This window comes from Cydia strobilella, chromosome 4 (assembly GCF_947568885.1).
Source record: "Cydia strobilella chromosome 4, ilCydStro3.1, whole genome shotgun sequence".
Lineage (NCBI taxonomy): Eukaryota > Metazoa > Arthropoda > Insecta > Lepidoptera > Tortricidae > Cydia > Cydia strobilella.
In genome coordinates this window covers 15,181,433-15,204,146 of record NC_086044.1, presented here as the reverse complement: position 1 = coordinate 15,204,146, position 22,714 = coordinate 15,181,433, and the positions used below count along the sequence as shown (strand labels likewise).

The 22,714-nt window shown below is 35.5% G+C and overlaps 2 protein-coding genes across 4 annotated transcripts; one reads left to right on the top strand and one right to left on the bottom strand.

Annotated features, from left to right (window-relative positions):
* Positions 1 to 3,948: 3,948 nt before the first annotated feature.
* Positions 3,949 to 10,417, bottom strand: LOC134740660 (uncharacterized). Of its 3 annotated transcripts, none has more exons than XM_063673206.1 (2): positions 10,204 to 10,417; positions 3,949 to 5,562 (listed from the first exon to the last, which is right to left on the bottom strand). In XM_063673206.1, exons 1-2 carry the CDS (start codon positions 10,253 to 10,255, stop codon positions 4,319 to 4,321), a joined length of 1,296 nt encoding a protein of 431 aa, XP_063529276.1. In that variant the 5' UTR covers positions 10,256 to 10,417; the 3' UTR covers positions 3,949 to 4,318. The 3 variants fall into 3 exon arrangements, with proteins under 3 accessions (XP_063529276.1, XP_063529278.1, XP_063529277.1); XM_063673208.1 differs by lacking the exon at positions 10,204 to 10,417 and adding an exon at positions 6,423 to 6,718; XM_063673207.1 differs by lacking the exon at positions 10,204 to 10,417 and adding an exon at positions 6,427 to 6,717.
* Positions 10,418 to 11,653: 1,236 nt separating this feature from the next.
* LOC134740661 (activating signal cointegrator 1 complex subunit 1-like) lies at positions 11,654 to 18,560 on the top strand. The gene is made up of 7 exons (XM_063673210.1): positions 11,654 to 11,882; positions 12,799 to 12,898; positions 13,475 to 13,607; positions 14,459 to 14,587; positions 15,667 to 15,827; positions 16,360 to 16,535; positions 18,260 to 18,560. The coding sequence occupies exons 1-7, from the start codon at positions 11,768 to 11,770 to the stop codon at positions 18,517 to 18,519; spliced, it is 1,074 nt and encodes a 357-aa protein (XP_063529280.1). The 5' UTR covers positions 11,654 to 11,767; the 3' UTR covers positions 18,520 to 18,560.
* Positions 18,561 to 22,714: the final 4,154 nt, after the last annotated feature.

The window sequence follows — 22,714 nt, the reverse complement described above, 5'->3', positions numbered from 1 at the left end:
ACGCCTTTTCCCCAAAGTGTAATGTTTTCACGGACGTCACGCTAAATCAATAGGTAGGTTAGGTTCGTTAGGTTGCTTTAGATGCCCGAAGGGCAAACCGCCGAGAAATAGGAGCCCGCGTAGCGGGGCTCCGTCGACTCGGGGTAAGAAGGAAATGTTCAATGGACAAGTATCTATTTTGGCAAATTAAGTATTCGACGAATGGCTAACTTAATATTCCACAAATGTGCACGAAAAAGACCTATACGTATATCTGATGGCGACTGTACAATTCTACAAAAACAGGCAAGCGAGATGCTCCAGAATCTCCAGTTATTCATTCCCATAACGTATTACATACAAGCCTCAATCTTAGAAAGCCGCTCCAGACTACGCGGCGCGGAGCCGCGAAGAGTCAATTTCGCTGAGCGATTCGCGCACGAGTGTGGAGGGAGCTTAAGCGAGAAAATACTGTTAAGCTCGCTCCAGAGTCAGACTACGCGGCGCGGAGTCGATTTCGCTGATTAGTGAACTAGACTCCACACTCGCGTTCGCGGATTCGAGCACGAGTGTGGAGGTATTAGAACAATTAAATTATTTTCAGAAAATATTTTAATTTGTTTTTATTACAAGTAGAAACACCAATAATTTAATTTGTCCTAATACTTGTAATGGCTCTTCTACACGATGGCCAGTCCAAGGGACGCATTTATGCGTTGGAGAAAGCAAGTGATATTGCTATCTCATTCCACCGCATAGCTGCGTCCCTTGGACTGGCCTACGCTGGGCCATCGTGTAGTGGAGCCATAACAGTATTGATTGGCAGCGCCATCTCTCTCGCTAGCTCGGAATCACATGGATGATTCAGTTAGAAGGTCGAACTGTTCTACCTTAAGGATGGCCAGGGGGCGCCATAGTCTTCAGTAAGAAGTGCGAAGTGCATATACTTGGAAAAATTCGACCTACGCCGCCGTGGCCCGGTGGCCGGATGGCACAGGCACCTGCCGCGATAGCAGATCGAGGACACTGGTTCGATTTCAGCCTGGGGCACTGGATGCCTTGGTCACTTTTTCTTAGTATATGACATTTATTTCGGTTTATAAGCGAGAAAAGCTGAGTAGAAAAGACAAAAGCTAACTATGCACAGATTTTGGCAGCACAGACTGCAGGTGTTATTTTTACTTCTATGACATCATGACTTTAAAATAGAAACGGAGAATCGCTGTCAAAATCGCTAGCGAGTTAGCTTTGCTCAGACTAGTATTTTTCACTTAGCTTGGGTACGGTGAGAGCTGTCATCTCAATACAACACTGCGTTAGGTTATAATCACGGATTTAGATTTTAATAAACCGGATGGAGTACACGGGCCAAAAAGTGTGTCCACATGAGAAGTCAAAGTGGGCGGTTGCATCTCTTTCTAATTAGGGTGACCATAAGTCATATGTATGTGGGATATTAGGATAAGTTGGAATGTATAGTTTGGCCAAGATCTTTTTTCATTCATGCATAGGAAGTCAGAGAGAATGGATATAGTTTTTTTTCTCCTCTGTAAAACGCTTCACAAAACCTTACTTAATTTAGTCGTTATAAAAGCTGTTACTGATTACAGACAGACGGACAGCGGAGTCTTTGTGATAGGGTCCCGTTTTTACCCTTTGGGTACGGAACCCTAAAATGGTCACGTTTTTTTCATTTGTAGTCTGCCTTTTCGCACTCATGGTATGTTCATATACGTAATGGCTTCTCTTTTGCACACTTCAGCTATTCTTTAAGCGTCATCGTAGTTAATTGCACCATTTTTTTTTTATTTGCCGCCTTTGTGTACTGACGGAAATGTGTGTTCAACTTATATAGAATATTATGTATAAATGTGTCTGTAATATTTAAGGATTTTGGATTTAAATTTTGGCAATTATATAGCTCTCATTACGTGCACAAATAAATCATTTATCTATCTATCTATCAACCAAATAATTAAACATGCCGAAATAAAGATATACCTATTTAGGTAAACTTATTTTTACATTAAGTAAGTACGTAGGTAATAAGAACTCTGTAAGGCCGATTCACATCGTGCCGACATCATAGTCACCCTAATGAGTTTGACAATGTTTTCTTGTATTTTTATCGTAAACTTTAATAGTTGAGGCTTACCTGTGAAAAGATATACCACAATCAACAAAACTTTCACTTCTGCAACCTTTCACACAACATCTTTTACCCATTTTCTACTTTATTTCGCAAATAAATCTTGAGCGCCGCCATTCATGTATTTTGAAAATTTCTTTATCAAGTTGGGGATACCAATTAATATTCAAAGTTACTACAATGTCTACCATATTAAAATTAATGTATTTTTTGTTGTGCACATGTCAGTTAATGATATTGACATTATAACTATTTACAAATTACGTAAAATATATCAGAACCGCACTCTGAATTTAGCACTTAAATAATATAAAAAGGTATTTAATTTTAGTAGTTATTGATATAAATACTACCAAAATGGTATGTTTTTAACATTGGCAACATGTGCGAGTGGGACACCGCGACCCACTTTTGCTATCTCATGTGGACCGTTTTCTCTAGTCTGGTACGAACACCTTTCTGGCTCGGTGATAAGGTTCAATTTAGTATGGCAATAAAAGTGACAGCTCGCTCCTGTTTAGGGTATAACTTCATGGTTATAATTTTATGAAGATGACAGCTGTCATCGTACCCAAGCTATGTAAAAAATATTATAGGTGGGATTCATACAATACAACAATACAGTCTTTAACCTCCTGACGAACGGCTTTTGAAATTTGCTAGTTTAAAATCAACTCTGTCAAGTTGACAAAAAGTCACAACTTGCTTGGGGCCTATGTACGACGTGTAGGACGCCGGTCGTCAGGAGGATAAAACAATACAGTCATTCGACGAAGCCGTCTAAACAGAAATCGTGCAGAGTCGAGGGGTGGGTCGCGCGCACCCGAGCTGCATACATCGCCATTGTTAGTAGCTCGGTACTACTTACAGGGCTAGCGTGTCTTTTTAATTGTCAAATATTATTTTAGGTAGTTGTGTAAAAGTCTGTGACAGCCCTGTTCTTGGCCGGTGTCGGCATTTACGTAAACATCAAAGGCGTCGGTCCACTGTTACTTTTTACACTGTGATACGGAATACGGCGAAGGTGTGCGAGCGACAAAGCGCTATAAAGTCATGCATACGCTAACTCGCTCGCATGTCCTGATGCGCCGCCAATGAGGTAACAGCTTTCGCAATTATACATAACGACATTGTAGTAGGTATAGGTATGTCCTTTGAGATTGTCCTCAAAGGAAACTTGGTTTTATATTTCACTAGGGATAGTTACAGTTAAGGTCATGATATACTATGTAGGTATATACTTTTTCACCGTTATACATATATAGGGAATAAGATAATTGTTTACATATTTATGCGCTTGGCCGTACCTTCTACTAGTAGTGGACGCCGCTCGACCCCAATTTCAAAGAAAAACCGCAAATCAATGTACAGGTTAGCCGTTTGGCAGACGCATACTAGAGGTCAAAACTAAATTTTTGACCCGCAGTTCCTAAAAAAATTTCCCTTAGGAGGGGAGTGCTAAAACATTAATTTTGTATGGAAAAAAAATTTTTGTTTTTATTAATTAAAAAAAATGGCTGAAATGTAATGACGTGGTATATTTTGAGAATCGCCTCAAAAAGCCGTTTCGTATGATACCACACATGATAGGTTTTTGAAAAAAAAAAAAAAACAAAAAAAAAAATGTTTCAGTACTCCCCTGTAGTGAGTTTAAATTTAGCTGGGTCATAATAGGGGATTCAATTGTTCTATTATACGACTTCCATTCTTCTACCGAGGCTGGTGATTTGAACCAATGTAATTTTATCTAATACCTACATAATTAAGTCGCAGCTGCAAGTAGATAAGATGATAATTAGTATAATATTAATAAAAACACCTATTTTTGACGCAACAAGTAATATTTTTTAATAACAAGTAATATTTACATATATACAATACATAGATCATTTATAGCAGCTTGTAACAGTGTAACTGCACACTCATAGTCATTAGTCATTTAAGTTACAGTTAGCTTGGTATGGTATTATTTTGTTTGGTTGATAAATTATGAGATATTTTACTACCTACATATGACATCAAACTAGTGCACGATATCAAGCAAGGGCACGGATCATATTACTATTAGTGCAACTATCACATCACAAGTAAACTTAATATAAGTAACATTAACGTCTAATAAATTAATATCACATTTTTGGAAATGTTCGTTTTCACTATGAGATAATATGCCAAAACTAAAAATATGTATCATAAAAATGCAAATAAAATTATCAACATAAGGACAGTCACTGGAAAAAATATATATACAGACATTCTTGGGTGACAAACAGAAGTCAAAATAGATGCATTATCATCATAAGATAATCCATCCTTTGTAGGTACTTCTACAATTACTAGTTCATCACTAAAAAATTCTATGTCAAATATACACTCTGTTTTATTAATACATACCTTTGATTCTGACATGTTAGTGTACAAAAAAGTGGGTTTATAAATATCAAAAATCACATGAATATTATTTTTGACAAAGTCATTGTCACTATAGAATATATAATAGTAATATCCATCTAATAGTATATCATGGGTAACTTTTAAAGTAGTAGCTTTCCCAAAGTATTTTGTACTGTTACAAACAGCTTGGTATGGCAGTTCACGGTTGATAATAATGTTATTATCATAACACTCGTGTAAACTCATTTCAAAGCTAGAAACAGACTTATCTTGGTGTCCATCTGTGCTGTTGAATGCATTTCCGCCGTGATGAATTCCAGCATCAAGGACAGTTTTGGGCTGATGTACTGGCTTTGTATTCCTTTTAAATCGTAAACTATTTAACATTGTCACGTTATTGTGTTCTAGATTACTTTGAACACTATCAGTCTTATTTATATTTTTTATTACTTTGTTTTCTTCCCCCTGGTTGCTTTGCTCCAAGTTATTTTTTATTGATACAGAATCTTCTGGGTGTTCCTTCTTTTCACCAGGATTTGCTAAGGTGACTATCACATGCTCCTGATTGTCAATGTGAGGAGCATCTTTCTTGTATTTATTCCCTTCTAAAATACCACACGTATTTAGTATATTATCACCTTTCACAACTAATATTTTAGATCCCTCATACCTGGAACATGCTTCAAGTTCAACGGAAGCTCCTTTGAAGAGGTAAAACCCCCAGTACTCCAGAGTGTCATCAGGAAGAGTCAACGATTTCTTAAGTCTTATGTGTTTCTTGTTTTCTATGGACAGGGCAGGTTTGCCAGTCATTTGGAATGCATTAAATGTGGTGTTCATTTTTAAGGAATGTGTTTTACAAAACACTGATGATTGTCCTTTGTGAATCTGGATGACATCTGAATCAGATATCTTGTACATAACATCAGCATATCTCATATTTCTTAAATAAAGTGGTATGATTATAAGGATTGTAGGCAAAACTGTAGTCAGAAGACAAAATGTAACAACTCTGCAGGAACCATGCATTTTACTGCCACCTGTAAAAGACAAATATTTAAGTACCATGAACACTTAAATCAAACAAAATTAGTTATGTTTACATAGGCAGGTATTAGCAAAATCACATCACTGAGATGTACAGTCGCCATCAGATTATCGGAGCGGCCAAGGCGCTCACAAATATCTGAACACACCTCCATTGTTTAAGTGATAGAGTGTGCGACTGTACTAATTAAATGTTGAAATAAGATTTAGTTTATGGAATCAGGCCTTATTTTGCAGAAGTGCACAATATATAATTAATATTGCTTTGCTATTTCACAAAATAATATTTTTAATATAACACTAAACTCTCGCGTTTTGTACACATAATTAATGTTACTGGTCTTCCGTGACCACAGCTATTGCAACTTGGCTGAAACATCGAAAAATAGGTAAAATAATGAAATTTAATTGAGTTAGACCCCTTAGTAACATTAAATACGATTTTTGATTGCATTAAAAAAAAGTGTGCAACTAACCATAACAGGTTTGCATTCATAGGGGGTAAGATTAACATTTATCTCTCAGATCTCAAATTGAAAAAAAAAAATAAACAAAAATAGTGAATTAATCTACAATAAATCAAAATCAATAATCCTCTCAAAACAGTTTATTAAGACAGTCCCCAAACAGGAATAATAAAAAAAGTAAAAGCCCTATGTTTTGGTAGTTTGGGTGGTTTGGTATTTGACAGGTAGTACCAGTATTCCTAGATTTGAATGATAATATAATAATAAGATTGGGGCTGTGTAGCGACCAATGGGATTTATATTTATTTAATGGGATAATCGCCCAATGTTTACACATAGCAAAAAGTAACAATAATATGAGTGATTAATTTAAACATAAAATTTACTTACTAACTACGCTAATCCAATGCTAGAATATTTTTGCCAGGACAGTATATAGCTAATTGTCCCAGTTGATCATTCTTATCTTAAACAGTGAAGTACTTAATGAGATTGATCATCGTCTTCGGTTATCTTTTGACTGATTACAGGAATTACCTGATTAACCTGAACATTTTGTAAATAATACTTTATACAATAGAACTATCATTACTCGTCGTTTACCAACTAGTGTCTATTAATGTCGGATCGTTATCAACTTTTTATTTTGTACAACTGTCGAAAAATACAAATATTGATATTGCAAATCGCAGTTCTTTTGTTGAAGTTTTAAGTTTTGACATTGACAGTTTTTGACTTGTCACTTGAGTCAAGTGACCAAGTGACTTGACAGTCAAAGAGTATAGTGTTGACAGTGGTTATATACTCTTTGGCTAGAATAGTTAATAAACTTACCATGAAATTTCCCGCCTAAACTTTTTTTCTTGGTTTTATTTTATGACCTCTGAAAGTTACGGATGCGAAGCTGCAACTAATATGTTTTATTTTTAATTGGCTACTTGCGAAATATCATTTTTATGTAGATATATCTATTGTTTAGACATTAAGGATTGTAATTTGATTGTAATACGTCCAAAATTGTGTGGTAAGTTTATATTCAAATTATACGCAATTCTTTGTGGCAACTCCGTCAAGTGGACGGAAACTGAGGGCCTGCCGCGAACCACGTTCGACGTGTTGCCTCTCTGTCGCACTTGTTAATTCGTATGATTATACTAGCTGTTGCCCGCGACTTCGTACGCGTGGATTTGTATGTTGGTGGTTATATATTCTACATGAGCATAATGTAGAACATTATGCAGCAAAAGATATTAGTAGGGACGGTAATCATTTGTTAATAATTATACAACGCATTAAATTTGTCTTTCACAAACTACGAAGTTTCAAGACGCTAACTGAAAAAAATTGTTCCCGATATAATCCCGCTCGACCCTCTTAGAAGATTTACAAGTCCACTATTTAAAAAAAATATTCGCTCCCGAAACTATTGTATGTAATGTATTCAAACTTTCAACCCTTTTTTAACCCATTTAGGGGATGAATTTTTAAAAACGCTGAAATCACTTTTCTTTTATTTTAATAATATGCCTTCATACGAAGTTTCAAGTCCCGCACTCAAAAAAAAATTATGATTTCCATACAAACTTTCAACCCCTTTTTCACCACCTTAGGGGATGAATTTTGAAAAACCCCTTCTTAGTGGATACTAACGTTATAAAAACTACCTATTGTGAAAAATTCAGCTCTCTAGGTCCAACGGTTTGGGCTGGGCGTTGATTTAAGTGAGTCAGTCAGTCAGTCAGTCAGTCAGGACTTTTACGTTTATATATATAGACTAGCTGTTGCCCGCGACTTCGTACGCGTGGATTTGTATGTTGGTGGTTATACATATTCTACATGACCATAATATAGAACATTATGCAGCAAAAGATAGGTATCAGTAGGGACGGTTAATCATTTGTTAATAATTATACAACGCATGAAATTTGTCTTTCACAAACTACGAAGTTTCAAGAATCTAACTGAAAAAAATTATATATAGATTTACATTTAAAACCTCCACTAAAGTCCACTATTTAAAAAAATATTCGCTCCCGAAACTATTAATACAAACTTTTCAAAAACGGTGTAAATAATCAGTTTTCGTCTATTTTAATATAATGCCCTTTTTACCAAGTTTCAAGTTCCTAGCTTAAAAGAAAATTTGTACCACATATAAACTTACATCCGCTTTTTAACCCTTTTAGGGGTTGAATTTTTAAGAACGTTACCTAAAATATATTTTTTGGAATCTTATACAATGCCTTTCTAAGAAGTTTCAAAGCATTTGTAATAGATTCACATTCAACCCCTTTAAAAACGCTTAAATTACTTTTCTTGTATTTTAATAATATGCCTTTATACAAAGATTTAAGTCCCGCACTCAAAAAAATATTTGATCTCCATACAAACTTTCAACCCCATTTTTACCACCTTGGGGGATGAATTTTCAATAATGCTGAAATAAGTTTTTTTCTCTTTTAATTATATATCTTTCTATGAAGTTTCAAGTACCTAGCTTAAAATAAAATTAGGACCACGACAAACTTTCAACCCCTTTTTAACCACTTTAGGGAATGAATTTTTAAAAACGCTGAAATCACTTTTCTTGTATTCTAATAACATGCCTTAAAAAAATGTTTGACCTCTATACAAACTTTCTACCCCTTTTTCACCACCTTAAGGGATGAATTTTCAAAAACGCTGAAATTAGCTCTTCTCTTTTAATGAAATACCTTTTTACGAAGTTTCAAACTCTTAGCTTAAAATATAATTTGGAATCTATACAAATTTACAACCCCTTTTTAACCCTTTTAAGGAATGAATTTTTAAAAACGCTGAAATTACTTTTCTTGTATTCTAATAATATGCCTTTATACAAAGATTCAAGTCCCACACTTACAAAAATATTTGATCTCCATAAAAACTTTCAACCACTTTTTAACCCCCTTAGGGGTTGAATTTTCAAAAACGTCAATATTACTTTTTTGTAATCGGCTACTATGCCTTTCTAGGAAGTTTCAAAATATTTGTAATGTATTCAAACTTTCAACCCTTTTTTAACCCATTTAGGGGATGAATTTTTAAAAACGCTGAAATCACTTTTCTTTTCTTTTAATAATATGCCTTCATACGAACATAAGCAGAACCAAAACGGAGCACATGTTCTGCGATTTCGGTGGTCTATCCAGTTTTTCCCATATTGCCTTAGATGGTGTATCCCTACCAGTCTGCCCCGACTTCCGGTACCTTGGGTCATTGATCCAGGGCGACGGACGCATAGACCGTGACGTGAAAAATAGAATAAATGCGGGATGGATGAAATGGCGACAGGTCTCTGGAACAACTTGCGATCCACGAATGCCTCTTAAACTTAAGGGGAAAATTTACAGGACGATCGTGAGACCTGTTGTAATGTATGGATCAGATTGCTGGGCGATGAAAGTGACGGATGAAAGAAGAGTGCACGCAGAGGAAATGAGAATGTTGAGATGGATGTGTGGAGTGACGAGAAAGGATCGGATCAAGAATGAGTATATTAGGGGAAGTTTGAAAGTAGCACCAGTAACGGAGAAGATAAGAAGTAGAAGTAGTAGGTTAGCGTGGTATGGGCATGTGATGAGGAGGGATGAATGCCATATAGGCAAAAGAATGTTAGGGATGAATGTTGATGGACGGAGAGCGTATGGTAGACCCAAAAAGCGATGGATGGATTGTGTGAAAGAGGATATGAGAAAGAAAGGAGTGAGTGCTGAGGTGACGAAAGATAGAGGAGAATGGAAGAGAAAAACATGTTGTGCCGACCCCACATAACGTGGGATAAGGGCAGGAAGAAGAAGAATATGCCTTCATACGAAGTTTCAAGTCCCGCACTCAAAAAAAAAATTATGATTTCCATACAAACTTTCAACCCCTTTTTCACCACCTTAGGGGATGAATTTTGAAAAACCCCTTCTTAGTGGATACTAACGTTATAAAAACTACCTATTGTGAAAAATTCAGCTGTTTGGGCTGGGCGTTGATTTAAGTGAGTCAGTCAGTCAGTCAGTCAGGCCTTTTACGTTTATATATATAGATTTACATTTAAAACCTTAACAGTGAACAATTATACCTATTTACTTACTAGCATGCCACTTATTATATAAAAATTATGATGAAATGAAACCTGTGATAAATAGATAGACTTACCATTTTCCCTATTTTGTATTGCAGCGTATTGATATTCATAGTTATGATACATTTTTGACCATGTCACATTTAATTACACCGTCACAACTTAATTGAAGTAGTGATAATTAAATAGATGATTAACATAGAAAAGTAAATTGGTAAGTACGTTTAAGAGTAGATATTAAACAGTTATAACTCATATCCAACATGATACGCTGGTTACATTACAAATCGATTTATCTTATCATACTGACTTGAGACTTCATAAATAATAAATATACATTAGTAGCGCAGTAAAACTCGTCAGAACTAGATTTGTTACGTCATATACGCCGTGCCCGTCCGCCGTGATGCCCGTGATATTACATGTTTACATGTATCATTAAATTTCTGCTTTTTAAATAAATCTGGCTACTTTTATTAGGTATATAAACATATAGGTCACGACTCACGACTGATGACACGACTCACTAGTCAAACTATAGTAAGCGATTAGAGTTAGTTATTCTGTGTTAAAATTAGTTTCTTTGGACGTAGTGGTTATATCATAGACATAGTATATACAAGTAGTTATAGATGCGCCACCGAGCGACCGGGGGTAAGAGAAAGAATATTCATATAAAATTTGGGCAGCATAGGATTTTTTCTCTTTCACTTATTTTCTGTATTTTGCCATCGCCTCCTACCTATGTTGCCACCCGGTCGGTGATAAGGACAAAGCATGGCACTATTTGGGTGCCGCATGCGCGTTTCCATTTATATTCTTTGGTTTCCATTCTTTAATAAGTAATAACACCTCATTCTTTTTTGCGTTTCTCTTTCCTTAATATGTATATATAATAACGAGACAACATAGTGTAAAGCTGCGCGATAAACGCAATATATAGACGCATTATTAGACGGTCAAGCAAATCTTGTCAGTAGAAAAAGGCGCAAAATTCAAATTTTCTATGGGACGGACGACATCCCTTCGCGCCTAGATTTTTTAAATTTGCCGCCTTTTTCTACTGACAAGATTTGCTTGACCAGCTATAACTTGCGTAAGCGCAAGCACTGACATGTGGTAGTTACATACTCCGTGTGCAATGGGATTGGCAACTGTCAAAGGTTTGCAGAGATGGCGCCATCATAGCTTGCCCCTTTTTCTATGAGATTTGGCTTAGGGCTGGCATCCAGGACGTTAAAAAAACAAACATTTGACACAATTCTAGGGATTGACAGGGCAAGCTATGCTGGCGCCATCTGCTAATTATTTCGACCGGCCAACCCCATTAACGGCTTTAACAAGTTTAACATACTACCGCACCGCACCGCGACCTTGGTGCGCCATAGTGTATGGATTGTGTATTGTGTATACATTCAATTCTCTTTGGTGTATACCTAATTCACTTAAAATTCTAATTTCTGAACGCAAACACAATGTCAATTTGACAGAAAAATAAAGTCAGACTGTGCTCATAGTGCTTTGGTTACTGTTATAAATAAAATAAACATATATCATATATTTTATGCTTTAAGAAAGTATTTATTTCTGCCCACAAAAAAGTACATAAAACAACAATTCACTATTCACGAAATAAATATGTCTTACAATGTTCTAAAACCGGAGCTGGTGTGGATAGACGGAAGGTGTTACAGGAACACTGATACATTTGTTGATATAAGTACCTTTCAAGAACACGATTTATATGAAAACGGTAATAAAACTTACGACATTATATTATCATTTCTAAGCAAGGAACAAAGTTACATTGTCATACCTATAAATCCTATATTAAAGGCGTAAATAGATGGCATGTGGTATTGTAGCTCCAAATTAAGTTTATTTTTTCGAATTTTGTTTTTTGTTTGTGAATTTTGTGATGCATTTATTTTTGTTAATTTAGGAAAATCTGCGGCATATATATTTTATTTGTATCAAAATCTTCCTATTACTATCTGCTGTTTTGTCACAGCTCATTATGGCAGCTTGAGATTCGCTCGGCAATATAATCCCAAGAATTTGTTTAGGCACTAGTAACACTAGTTTTTACAAAAGTAACTGCTAGTGCTACATGAATTTTTAATTAGTCTTTTTTCTCGCAAAGTTTTCCTTCACCAAAACGTATCACGCATCAGCTCCAAGAGCTGCTAGTGTATCAAATAAATAATAATAATAATAAAAACGTAGCTGGTATGTATCAAATGATATTTCAGATGTGGGTTTGAAGATACTCATTGGTATGAGTGAGGATCAAATACGTGACTTCTATTATTAAATTGTAAAACGGGACTTAATCGCTTATTTAATCCGATCTTGAAACCTCGGAAGTGAATCTTAAAACTGAAATACGCGATTAAGTCCCGTTTTACAATTAAATGATGTGTAAAAATCGTGAAAGTTTAAAATCGTGACTTCTAGTTGGAAGGACGTACACCTTATTGCTGGGCTATTATTATTTATTTAATTTTTAACTCTTTCGCTGACAGTAATAGTGTTAAGCATTGTTAAGCCTACAAGTACCCCACTTGTTAACATACTGTCAGCAAATACCTTACATAAACTACAAACATCAGTTACATACATGAAGTAAACTATAAGTTGATAAATAATTGCCTTTTTCTGAATTTCAGATACTATTTACAAGGACAGTGATGAGAATGATGACGATGACAATATGGAAGTAGTGGAGCTGGATGATTCTAGATATAGTACAAGTTTCCACGTTTCTAAGTGAGTATTAAGATCATCTTATGTGTTGTCATCTAGGGCCCTAGGCCGATCTAAACTCATTCATCATCATCATATCAGCCAGAGGACGTCCACTGCTGGACATAGGCCTCATAGGCCTAAACTCATTGTTAAACTTAAATTATCAATGTGATTAGATTGACCTAAATCCTGGGGTCGGCAAACTTTTGAAACAATATAGCCGACTGCAGTAGAAATTGAAATTTTAAACTCATTGTACAGTGAAAAAAACTGTAATAGATGTCATATATTAAAGAAAAAGTGACGAAGCCCTCCAGTGGTGAAGGCCGGATTCGAGCGTCTTTAGCCGCGATAGCTAAAGACGCCGGTTCGAATCCGGCCTTCACCACTGGAGGGCTTAGTCACTTTTTCTTTAATATATGACATCTATTACAGTTTTTAATTTATATATAGTAGTGTGACTACTTAAAAAACACAAATCAAAATATTTAATAAAATAATTTGATTTGTTTCCAAACTTGTTCATTGTACAGTGATGAAAGTGATACTTATGTAACCAATGGGTTTATTAAATTTTTCATTGTATCTTATTCACAGACATTACCTTGGTTCAATAATTGGGAGGAAAGGATATACAAAAAGCAGAATTGAACATGAGACTAAAACAGAAATCAGAATACCGAGGCAAGGCAAAGATGGTGATATCACTATTCTTGGCCCTAGTGCTACTGTAAGGTTTTAAAACTAAATAAGTTGAAACACGAAATAAAGATATATTTACATATATATTTATTATGTATTTTACATATTTGTTATCATAATTTCGTAAAACTATTAATACTTGTCTCCTTTTTGTCAAATTGCATCTGAACAAGTAGTAGTGACAAAAATTGAGAAAGGTATGTTGAGATGGTTTGGACACGTGGAAAGAATGAGTGAAAGAAGGCTAACAAAGAGAGTGTATATGGGAGAGGTAGAAACGGGAGTTGGAAGGGGCAGACCTCGGCGGACTTTCTCTGATCAGATCGGGGAAATCCTAAAGAAAGGCCAGGTCAAGAGCACCCTAAACCGGCGAGCGTGTATGAGGAATGTTATGAAAGTGAAGAAAGCGAAAGAGGTATGTCAGGTAGCAAGTGGAAATCCGTGGTCTCTGCCTACCCCTCCGGGAAATAGGCGTGATTATATGTATGTATGTATGTATGTATGCATCTGAACAGTTCTATCTTAAAAGTTTCTTTTTATCTGTTCATAATTATATGTATATCCTAATTTGTCTATATACATACATACACAATCCTAATTTGTGCCATTTTCAACCAAAAGGGTACTTATTGTCGCTTGTCAGTAAGGCGCTATTTCCATATAGCTTCAATTAGAAATCAACATTATCGACAACCGACAATGTGGTACCTTTTGGTTGAAAACGTCACATTTAATGACTAATCACTATAAATTATGTGGTAATAATATAATTTACATCACAAGTACCTAATCTAAAACATCCTAAAAGTTACAGACAAACAATTATATACTTTTTCTAATTTTTGATAGTTTACTTCTATAAGATAATATTTGTTTCAGAGTGTAAAGACTGCCAGACGGCGAATTAATATGATAGTGTTGTCATCCCGAATGAAACAGAAGCCTACTCATTTCATATCAATACCCATGAATAAGCCTGATATTCTGAACAGATTCATACAATTTAAGGTAATTCTGCCAATTCACCAGTTTAAATAGGTATCTTTAGTTAGATCTCGTTTTTTACGTATGCTGATAAGCATGAAAACTGTGAAGTATGTTCTACCTAAACATACCTTCTTATTCTTTAGAAGACCCTCTATGGCAATTGTTGCCATGGCGGCAATATTCTTATGAAAAACATTCATGTCAAATAAAACGTGAATATACTTCTAAACATATTTATTGTACTAAGACTTATTAAAAATAAATATACACACGCCACCATCGTCGTGGGTTTTTATATCAAAGAACTTCACAAAAACAAATTAAAAATTTGCTTCATTAACACATAATTAATAGTTTTTATTTATGTATGTAGGTATGTCCATGTCCATATAGTAAGATTAGTAAGGCCAACATTTATTTGTTATAATTAAAATAACTTTTATCATAGTACCATCAGTGATGGTCCATCACATACCTAAAATTCTCGGGTGAGTTATTACAAAACTCGCCTATGCTTTGTAATTGTAACTTGTTATCTATAGTTGGTCAAACCAAATTGTCAGTAAATAAGAACAAAAAAAACTATACTCATTCATCCTTTTCTTTTGGGTTGGGTTACTTATCCTTTTCCTTTTCTTTCTATGCTCATCCTTTTCTTACTAGTGTAATACACAGTATGATTCTCTCTGCCTATATGTGTACAAGAGATAAGAAGCGATTTTGAGAAAAAGGGGAGGGGTTAATTAAAAGGGGTTATAAAGGGGATGAAAGTTTGTATGGGATTCAAGTTTTATTTTAAGCTAGCAATTTGAAACTTCGTAAAAAGATAGATTATTAAAATACGAGAAATCTAATTTCAGCGTTTTTCAAAATTCATCCCCAAAGGTGGTGAAAAAGGGGTTGAAAGTTTGTATGGAAATCAAAATTTGTTACGTGTCATGTCACATAAAGTTCAATTTCAGTTTTAACATTTCGGTGACGTGGCGTCCGAGTGACAGCTTTTGTGTTTGACACGGCGTCGAAAAGGTTAATATTGGGCTGTTACCGTGCGTGTCAGTTTATCTGTATTTTTATCAAACAACATCACTATTATTTTTCAGGAACTTGTTCTCCGCGAGTGCCCAAGTCGCGGGGTAGAAGACTCCATCTTTATCCAGCCTAACAAAGTTCATTTAACAATGGGAGTTATGTGCTTGATGGATAGTGAGGAGAGGACTTTTGCTTCCAAACTTCTTACAGAGGCTAAGGAGAAAGTTATAATGTTAGTTTCATTTTAGGCTTTCTATATACATTTAGTAATATTCAAATTTTACTTTATTTGTTATAAACTAGGTCATACAATTCTCGGGTCTGTTATTACCCTGTGACTGCGAGTACTAATACATCGCAACCATAATGTGTTTTGTTCGTTTTTAATATGTACCTATGCTAGTTTTTAAGGTATTTATCTATGGGCGACTAGTTGCCTGACATAAAGTTTTTCATTTCATTCCATTACAAAACTTGCCTACTATGCTTTATGTTGTAACATGTTATGTAACTAAATGTCATCAAAACCGGTTCATAAAATGGCAACTGACAAACAGAGCAACTTTCGCATTTATAATAAAAATAAGGACCGTGCGCGGTGGAGGTTCTGCCATCTTGTGGGCTACATCGGAAGCATAAACTTCACATTTACGACTCGCGCCAAAAATCTGACGGCTGCCCCATGCCCCCTATAGTCCATGCACGCTCCCTATATGGATTTATGAATGGGTTCCAACCTAAATAATAATACACCTATCTTTCAGGCCTCTTCTTCAAGGACACTTGCCTTTAAAAATTAGGGTAAAAGGTTTGTCCTATATGAATGATGACCCTAAAGATATAAATGTTCTCTATGCTAATGTTGAAGAATTCGAATTTGAAACGTCTGGTGTCCTCCAACAGCTAGCTAATGAAGTGGTAGCTTACTTCAGTCGGGAAGGTAAATATAAAGGAGGCAGGTTTTATAATGTTACAATTTTATAGGTGTAAACTAGCAATTGGCACGCGCTTGATATGTACCTATATATACCTATACCAAACCTAATATACACACCACCTAATAAAATTTCAACTTGACACCGCAATCAAGTGTAGTTTGCTGCGCGAAAAATTTAGTTTGTTGATTTATCATGGTGCATTTCACGAGAATGTCCCTTACGAAACGCCGTTCTTCTAATAGTTCTGAAAAGGCTGAGAAAATGATACTAATTGGGTCTGGTAATAATAATAATTCATGACTTTGTTAACACATTGGCAGTATATTCTCGAGCTTTACGGATTTGATTGAAGTAGCTGCCATACAAGGCACAAGCATTTCGTAGGGGACATTCTCGTGGAATGCCCCTCATAAAATTAATAAGTAACTTTTTAATGTGGCGCAACTTTTAGTCTGTGCGGAAAGAGATGAGTCATAAAATGTATTGGTTCCCTTAGTTAGGCCTCATACACACGAGAGTTTAAAAAGTGTCGCGTTACGTTAGGAGTTCTGTACGCTAAATTCGTTTTAACGGCCATAGCTCAAAGTCGAAAATCCAAGAACGATAAAAAAGCGCTATCGCGGTCGTGTGAATAAATACACGGTTATTCATTTGTGTCATTCAATTCAAACGCTTTTTTAACGCGCGTTGTAAAAGCGGTCGTGCTTATGAGGCCTTATATTTCACGACTCTTCTCTTTCCGCACAGACTCTAAATATCGTATTTTTTGCTGAGGTGAAACGTGAATCGTTGTACGCCCACGAGAGCATAGTCATTGGCCCCCTGTGCCTCGATGCCAACACCTCGCTTCGCTCAAGATTCTAAATTGGAATTACTCGCTGCGCTCGTGGTCCTATTCTACTATCGGGGACATTGGCGATGAACCAGTTCAGAAAAAAAATTACCTCAAACCTTACGAGCGAGCTAAACTCCGCCTCCCATAGAGATAACTTATGAGTGCACCATTTCGCCGTTAAACGCAAGTTTGGCGAAACTTGTATAAGTTTAAAATGTGTTATACTTTTTTGAAAATAAATTAAAAAAAAAAAAAAAAAAAAATAATCTTAAATTAAAATTAAATTAAAATTATTTTATTTGGTAGCATACAATGTTTCGGTAATTGGGCTAGTATCTCTTTTTAAGTATTGTAAATACTTGTATTAAGAGAATACCGCTCTTCCACTATAGGTAAGTTACAGTTTTTACAGTTCTTATAATATTAAAAGGGTTAAAGCAGGTAATGAGACAAGCAATAGGTAGTAAGGACAGTTTATTAGTTGTTGTTTAGGCTAAGCTTCGCCTACCCAAAAAAATATAAATACAAAATACAAATGTTTATAAAAAAAATGACCCTTCTGAAGGTTTAAATGTTTATGTGTTTAAAGATAACTAATTAAGTAATTAGGATGCATTTTGGATTACTCATCTTAGTTTGTAAATGCCGGACGTCACAAAGACAATGAACGGCAATGAACTTTACCTGAGCTAACCTTTTTTTTTCAACACCTACATTTTTAAATGCCATGCTATTGGTCATCACTTTTATGCTATCGCCGCATGACGTTTACACGATTTTTGCCCTTAGGGTGGTTCACCGCCAAGGTCCCCAATTGTACATTATTTTGCTTGCTTTGCTCAAAATTGGTATTGACAGCAAAAAAAACTTTGCTCTCTAATTGTTTTCTAGGTTTAATGAAGAAAGAAGACTGGGACCCAATTAATGTAAAACTACACGTAACATTGCTGAATTCGAAGTACAGAAATGAATCCTCCCAAGACCTCGGTTCTTCAAGGAAAAGAGAATCCTTCGATGGATCGGAGATACTTAGAAAATTCGGTGATTACGAATTTGGTGTAATGGAGTTGAGTGAAATTCATTTATCTCAACGACATGCTCTCGGACCTGATGGGTATTATCAGCCCACTTTTGTTATATCTGTACCATAGTTTAATGTAATAAATCAAATTAAACGAGTTTGTAAATATTATTATTTTTTTTGTTCTTCTTCAGTCGTTCCCTCAATGCTGACGATCGTGACATCATGTCCTTATGTTAAAGTTTCCTCTGGTGGCTTCTATTCCTCGCCAAGCGGATCTATTTGAGGAGAGTCTTTTCAAAAGGGCTTATTTCTCTATGAACACCATACAAAATTAAGCCCTTTTGAAAGGACACTCCTCAAATATGGCTGCGGTTGGCAGTGGTTTCCAGCATGTGGATAGTATAATAGAGTTATTATATGTTTTCAGACTAACAAATTAATAAAATTTTCAAACCTGTGTGGCATGATACATCTAGGTGTACTCTTTAAAATTCACCACTCTCCCCCTCCCCCCACCTGACGCTACACCCCCCTCTCACCTTGAAATGTGTCCCCGTTGGTGGTTTTTTGACATTCTCACGAAAACTATAATAGATATCAAAAAAGTGTCAAGGACAGAATTAATCCTCATTAAATTTGGAACAAAAAAGGCTTTATGTGTTTTTGTGTAAGTTGGACGGTATTTAAGCTATAAGCACTTGTATAACCTTAAAATTACAAAATAACCATACTCGTTTGACGACGTGCATTATATTTTCAAAACGACTAGACGGATTTTAATGAAATATACCTAAAATTCACCGCAGTGAAGCCAGCTATCAAACAAAAAAAAAACGCATTAAAATCGGTTCATCTGTTTCGGCGCTACGACTCTACGAGGTCACAGGTAGAGACACACAAATACCAAAGACATAATTCAGGTAAATTAGCTAAAATTAAGGCATTATTAATGGAAGACTTTTTTCAATTGCAAATATTTAGATGTGTACTTTATAGACCAAAGTTATTTTTCATCAACCCTCCCCACCCCTCCCCCCTCGATGTCACCCCCCACACCGCAAAGGGCCCGAAACGCGGTTTTTCTCAATTTTTAAAGAAACCGTTCAAGATACAGAAAAAGTGTGTAGGAACGAAATGGTCCCTAATAAGTTTGCTATCAATCTCTTATACACACTATAGTGCTATCACTTATAGGTTTTGTGCAATTTGTCACCAAAGATGCAAATTTTTTAGAATTTAACGTTTTTTTCATTTCTAAGATCTTTTCTTAAAAAAAACTTAGAATATCGCCAAATTTAGTTCGCTTTTAGTAAATAGTTAATATGCTCTTTAAAATGAAGTATAACTTATTTTTAAACTCCATCATTTGACGAAGTTATGCCATTTTGAAAATACATCGTCTTCAAATATTTTCAAAGTCAGCGAATATAGTTATACACATACGTTATCGTTATACACACAGTATGTGTTTATATTACCACCGGGTAATAATCGTGGGTTCACCCTCGGTTATGCTGTATAAAATTTGGTCAGGATTCTTTTCATATACAGACAATTGGTTAATAACGATATTCGCTGACCTTAAAAATATTTGAAGACGATGTTTTTTCAAAATGGCATAACTTCGTCAAATGAAGGATTTTAAGAATAAGTTATACTTCATTTGAAAGAGAATATTTACTATTTACTAAAAACAAACTAAATTTGGTGATATCGTAAGTTTTTTTAAGAAAAGTTATCTTAGACATGAAAAAAAAAACGTTAAATAAAAATTGCATCTTTGGTGACAGATTGCACAAAAACTATAAGTGATAGCACTATAGTGTGTATAAGAGATTGATAGCAAATTTATTAGGGATCATTTCGTTCCTACTTACTTTTTCAGTATCTTGAACGGTTTCCTTAAAAATTGAGAAAAACTGCGTTTCGGGCCCTTTGCGGTGTGGGGGGTGACACCGAGGGAGGAGGGGTGGGGAGGGTTGATGAAAAATAACTTTGGTCTACAACATACACATCTCAATATTTCCAATTAAAAAAAGTCTTCCATTAATAATGCCGTAACTTTAGCTAATTTCCCTGAATTATGTCTTTGGTATTTGTGTGTCTACCTGTGACCTCGTAGCGCCGAAACAGATGAACCGATTTTAATGTGTTTTTTTTTGTTTGATAGCTGGCTTCACTGCGGTGAATTTTAGGTATATTTCATTAAAATCCGTCTAGTCGCTTTGAAAATATAATGCACGTCGTCAAACGAGTATGGTTATTTTGTAATTTTAAGGTTATACAAGTTCTTATAGCTTGAATACCGTCCAACTTATACAAAAACACATAAAGCCTTATTTGTTCCAAATTTAATGAGGATTAATTCTGTCCTTGACACTTTTCTGGTATCTATTATAGTTTTCGTGAGAATGTCAAAAAACCACCAACGGGGACACATTTCAAGGTGAGGGGGGGTGTAGCGTCAGGTGGAGGGAGGGGGAGAGTGGTGAATTTTAAAGAGTACACCTAGATGTATCATGCCACACAGGTTTGAAAACTTTATTAATTTGTTTCATTTTCCCATACATGCTTACATAGAATTCCTCAATTAGTAAGAAGATATTTAGCAAAGAGAATATGTCGACTTTCCAAAAATACCTATCCAGGTGCATATCACGAGAATGGCCCTTACGAAACGCCGTTCTTCTAATAGTTCTGAAATGGCTGAGAAAATGATATTGGGTCTGGTAATAATTCATGACTGCTAACAAATTGGCAGTATATTCTCGAGCTTTACGGATTTGATTGAATTAGCTGCCATACAAGGCCATTTCCATTCCATTTGCCATTTCGTAGGGGACATTCTCGTGGAATGCCCCTCCAACACGAGCTTGTAATGAAATGAAATGAAAATGAAATGAAAATGAAAATGAAATGAAAAATCGTTTATTGGTCACAATCATTGTGTTACAATTTGAGAAAGAGTTGGGACCTCCTAGTAAGTATTGCAATACTTGTGACAGGAGACCCTGCTCTTCCAGCAGCAAGTTAAGGGTACAACCAATACAATAATAGTTAATTATGTAGGTACAGAAAGTAACAAATTGAATTATAATTAAACTAAACTAAAGTTATAGTTAAGATAACAGTTCAATGCAATGCTGAGAGTAGGTACAGAGGAAATAAGTATTTAAGTATATATTAGCATGACGGTTTTAATATTAGGATAGTAATAGGCTATGTTAAATTATGTGTAAATGTTATCTTATATTTATATTGTGTGTGTGTTAGATGCAGATTACTCTTTAATACGTTTATATGCTGATTTGAATTTATATATATTTATGACGTAGCATTAGAATGTAATAACAACTCTGTTTGCTCATAGTTTAATGTATGTAACCATTCCCGGACTACTCTTTTACATTTAAATGTCTGCAATGGATAGATAGACAGTGTGGCATCAACTAAATTATACAAATAGGCTGCTTGAGAGACATATTGCCGCTTCGCGAACACAGAATTTAACTTAGGAATGGGGGCAGCTTTAGGTTTTCTCCTGCGTGTAGTATTAAGTTGTTTAAAATTTAGAGATTTGTGTAGTCTTAATATAGTAAATAATACATACAGTTTCCGCATAGAGAGAAGTTTTGACATTTGATACAGCTCAATTGTAGGGAAGCGGTAAGGTTTCGAGTACATGACTTTTATCAGACACCTTTGACCTCGTTCGACATCAATAAACTTAGTTTTGCGTGATCCCCCCCAAATCTTCTTCTTCTTGCTCGTGTAGAGGGATCAAACTTCTTAAACAAAATTTTTGTCTGCCAATGTTTTGCCACTTCTAGCCCTCGGGGTGTGGCCCTCAGGAGATCTTCCTCAGTGCACATCGTTGAGCACAGAGAACACTGTCTCATGTGTATTGTTGTTTGGGTTACTCCACACTCGCAGAATGTATCACCTTGTCGCCCAATCCCCCCCAAATGGTAATGCAGTATGTCATAATGGATTCGGCCAACGTAATTGTAATGGCCAACATGCTGGTAAGTAGGTATAAGATACATAACATTTTATAATACCTACTAGGTGTTATATTTAGGTGTTACCTGCACCTTTTAGGCAAGGTAAATATTATAAAATTGTGTTGAAATACGCATAACTTTACATGATTGCAATGATTAAATGACTAAGCGCCACTCGCACCATCCCACTAACCCGGGGTTAACCAGTTAAACCTGGAGTTACCATGGTTACTAGTACAATTTGACACTGGGTTAACGGGTTAACCTCGGGTTAGTGGGATGGTGCAAGTGGCGCTAAGTGTTTGGTGTATGCAGTTG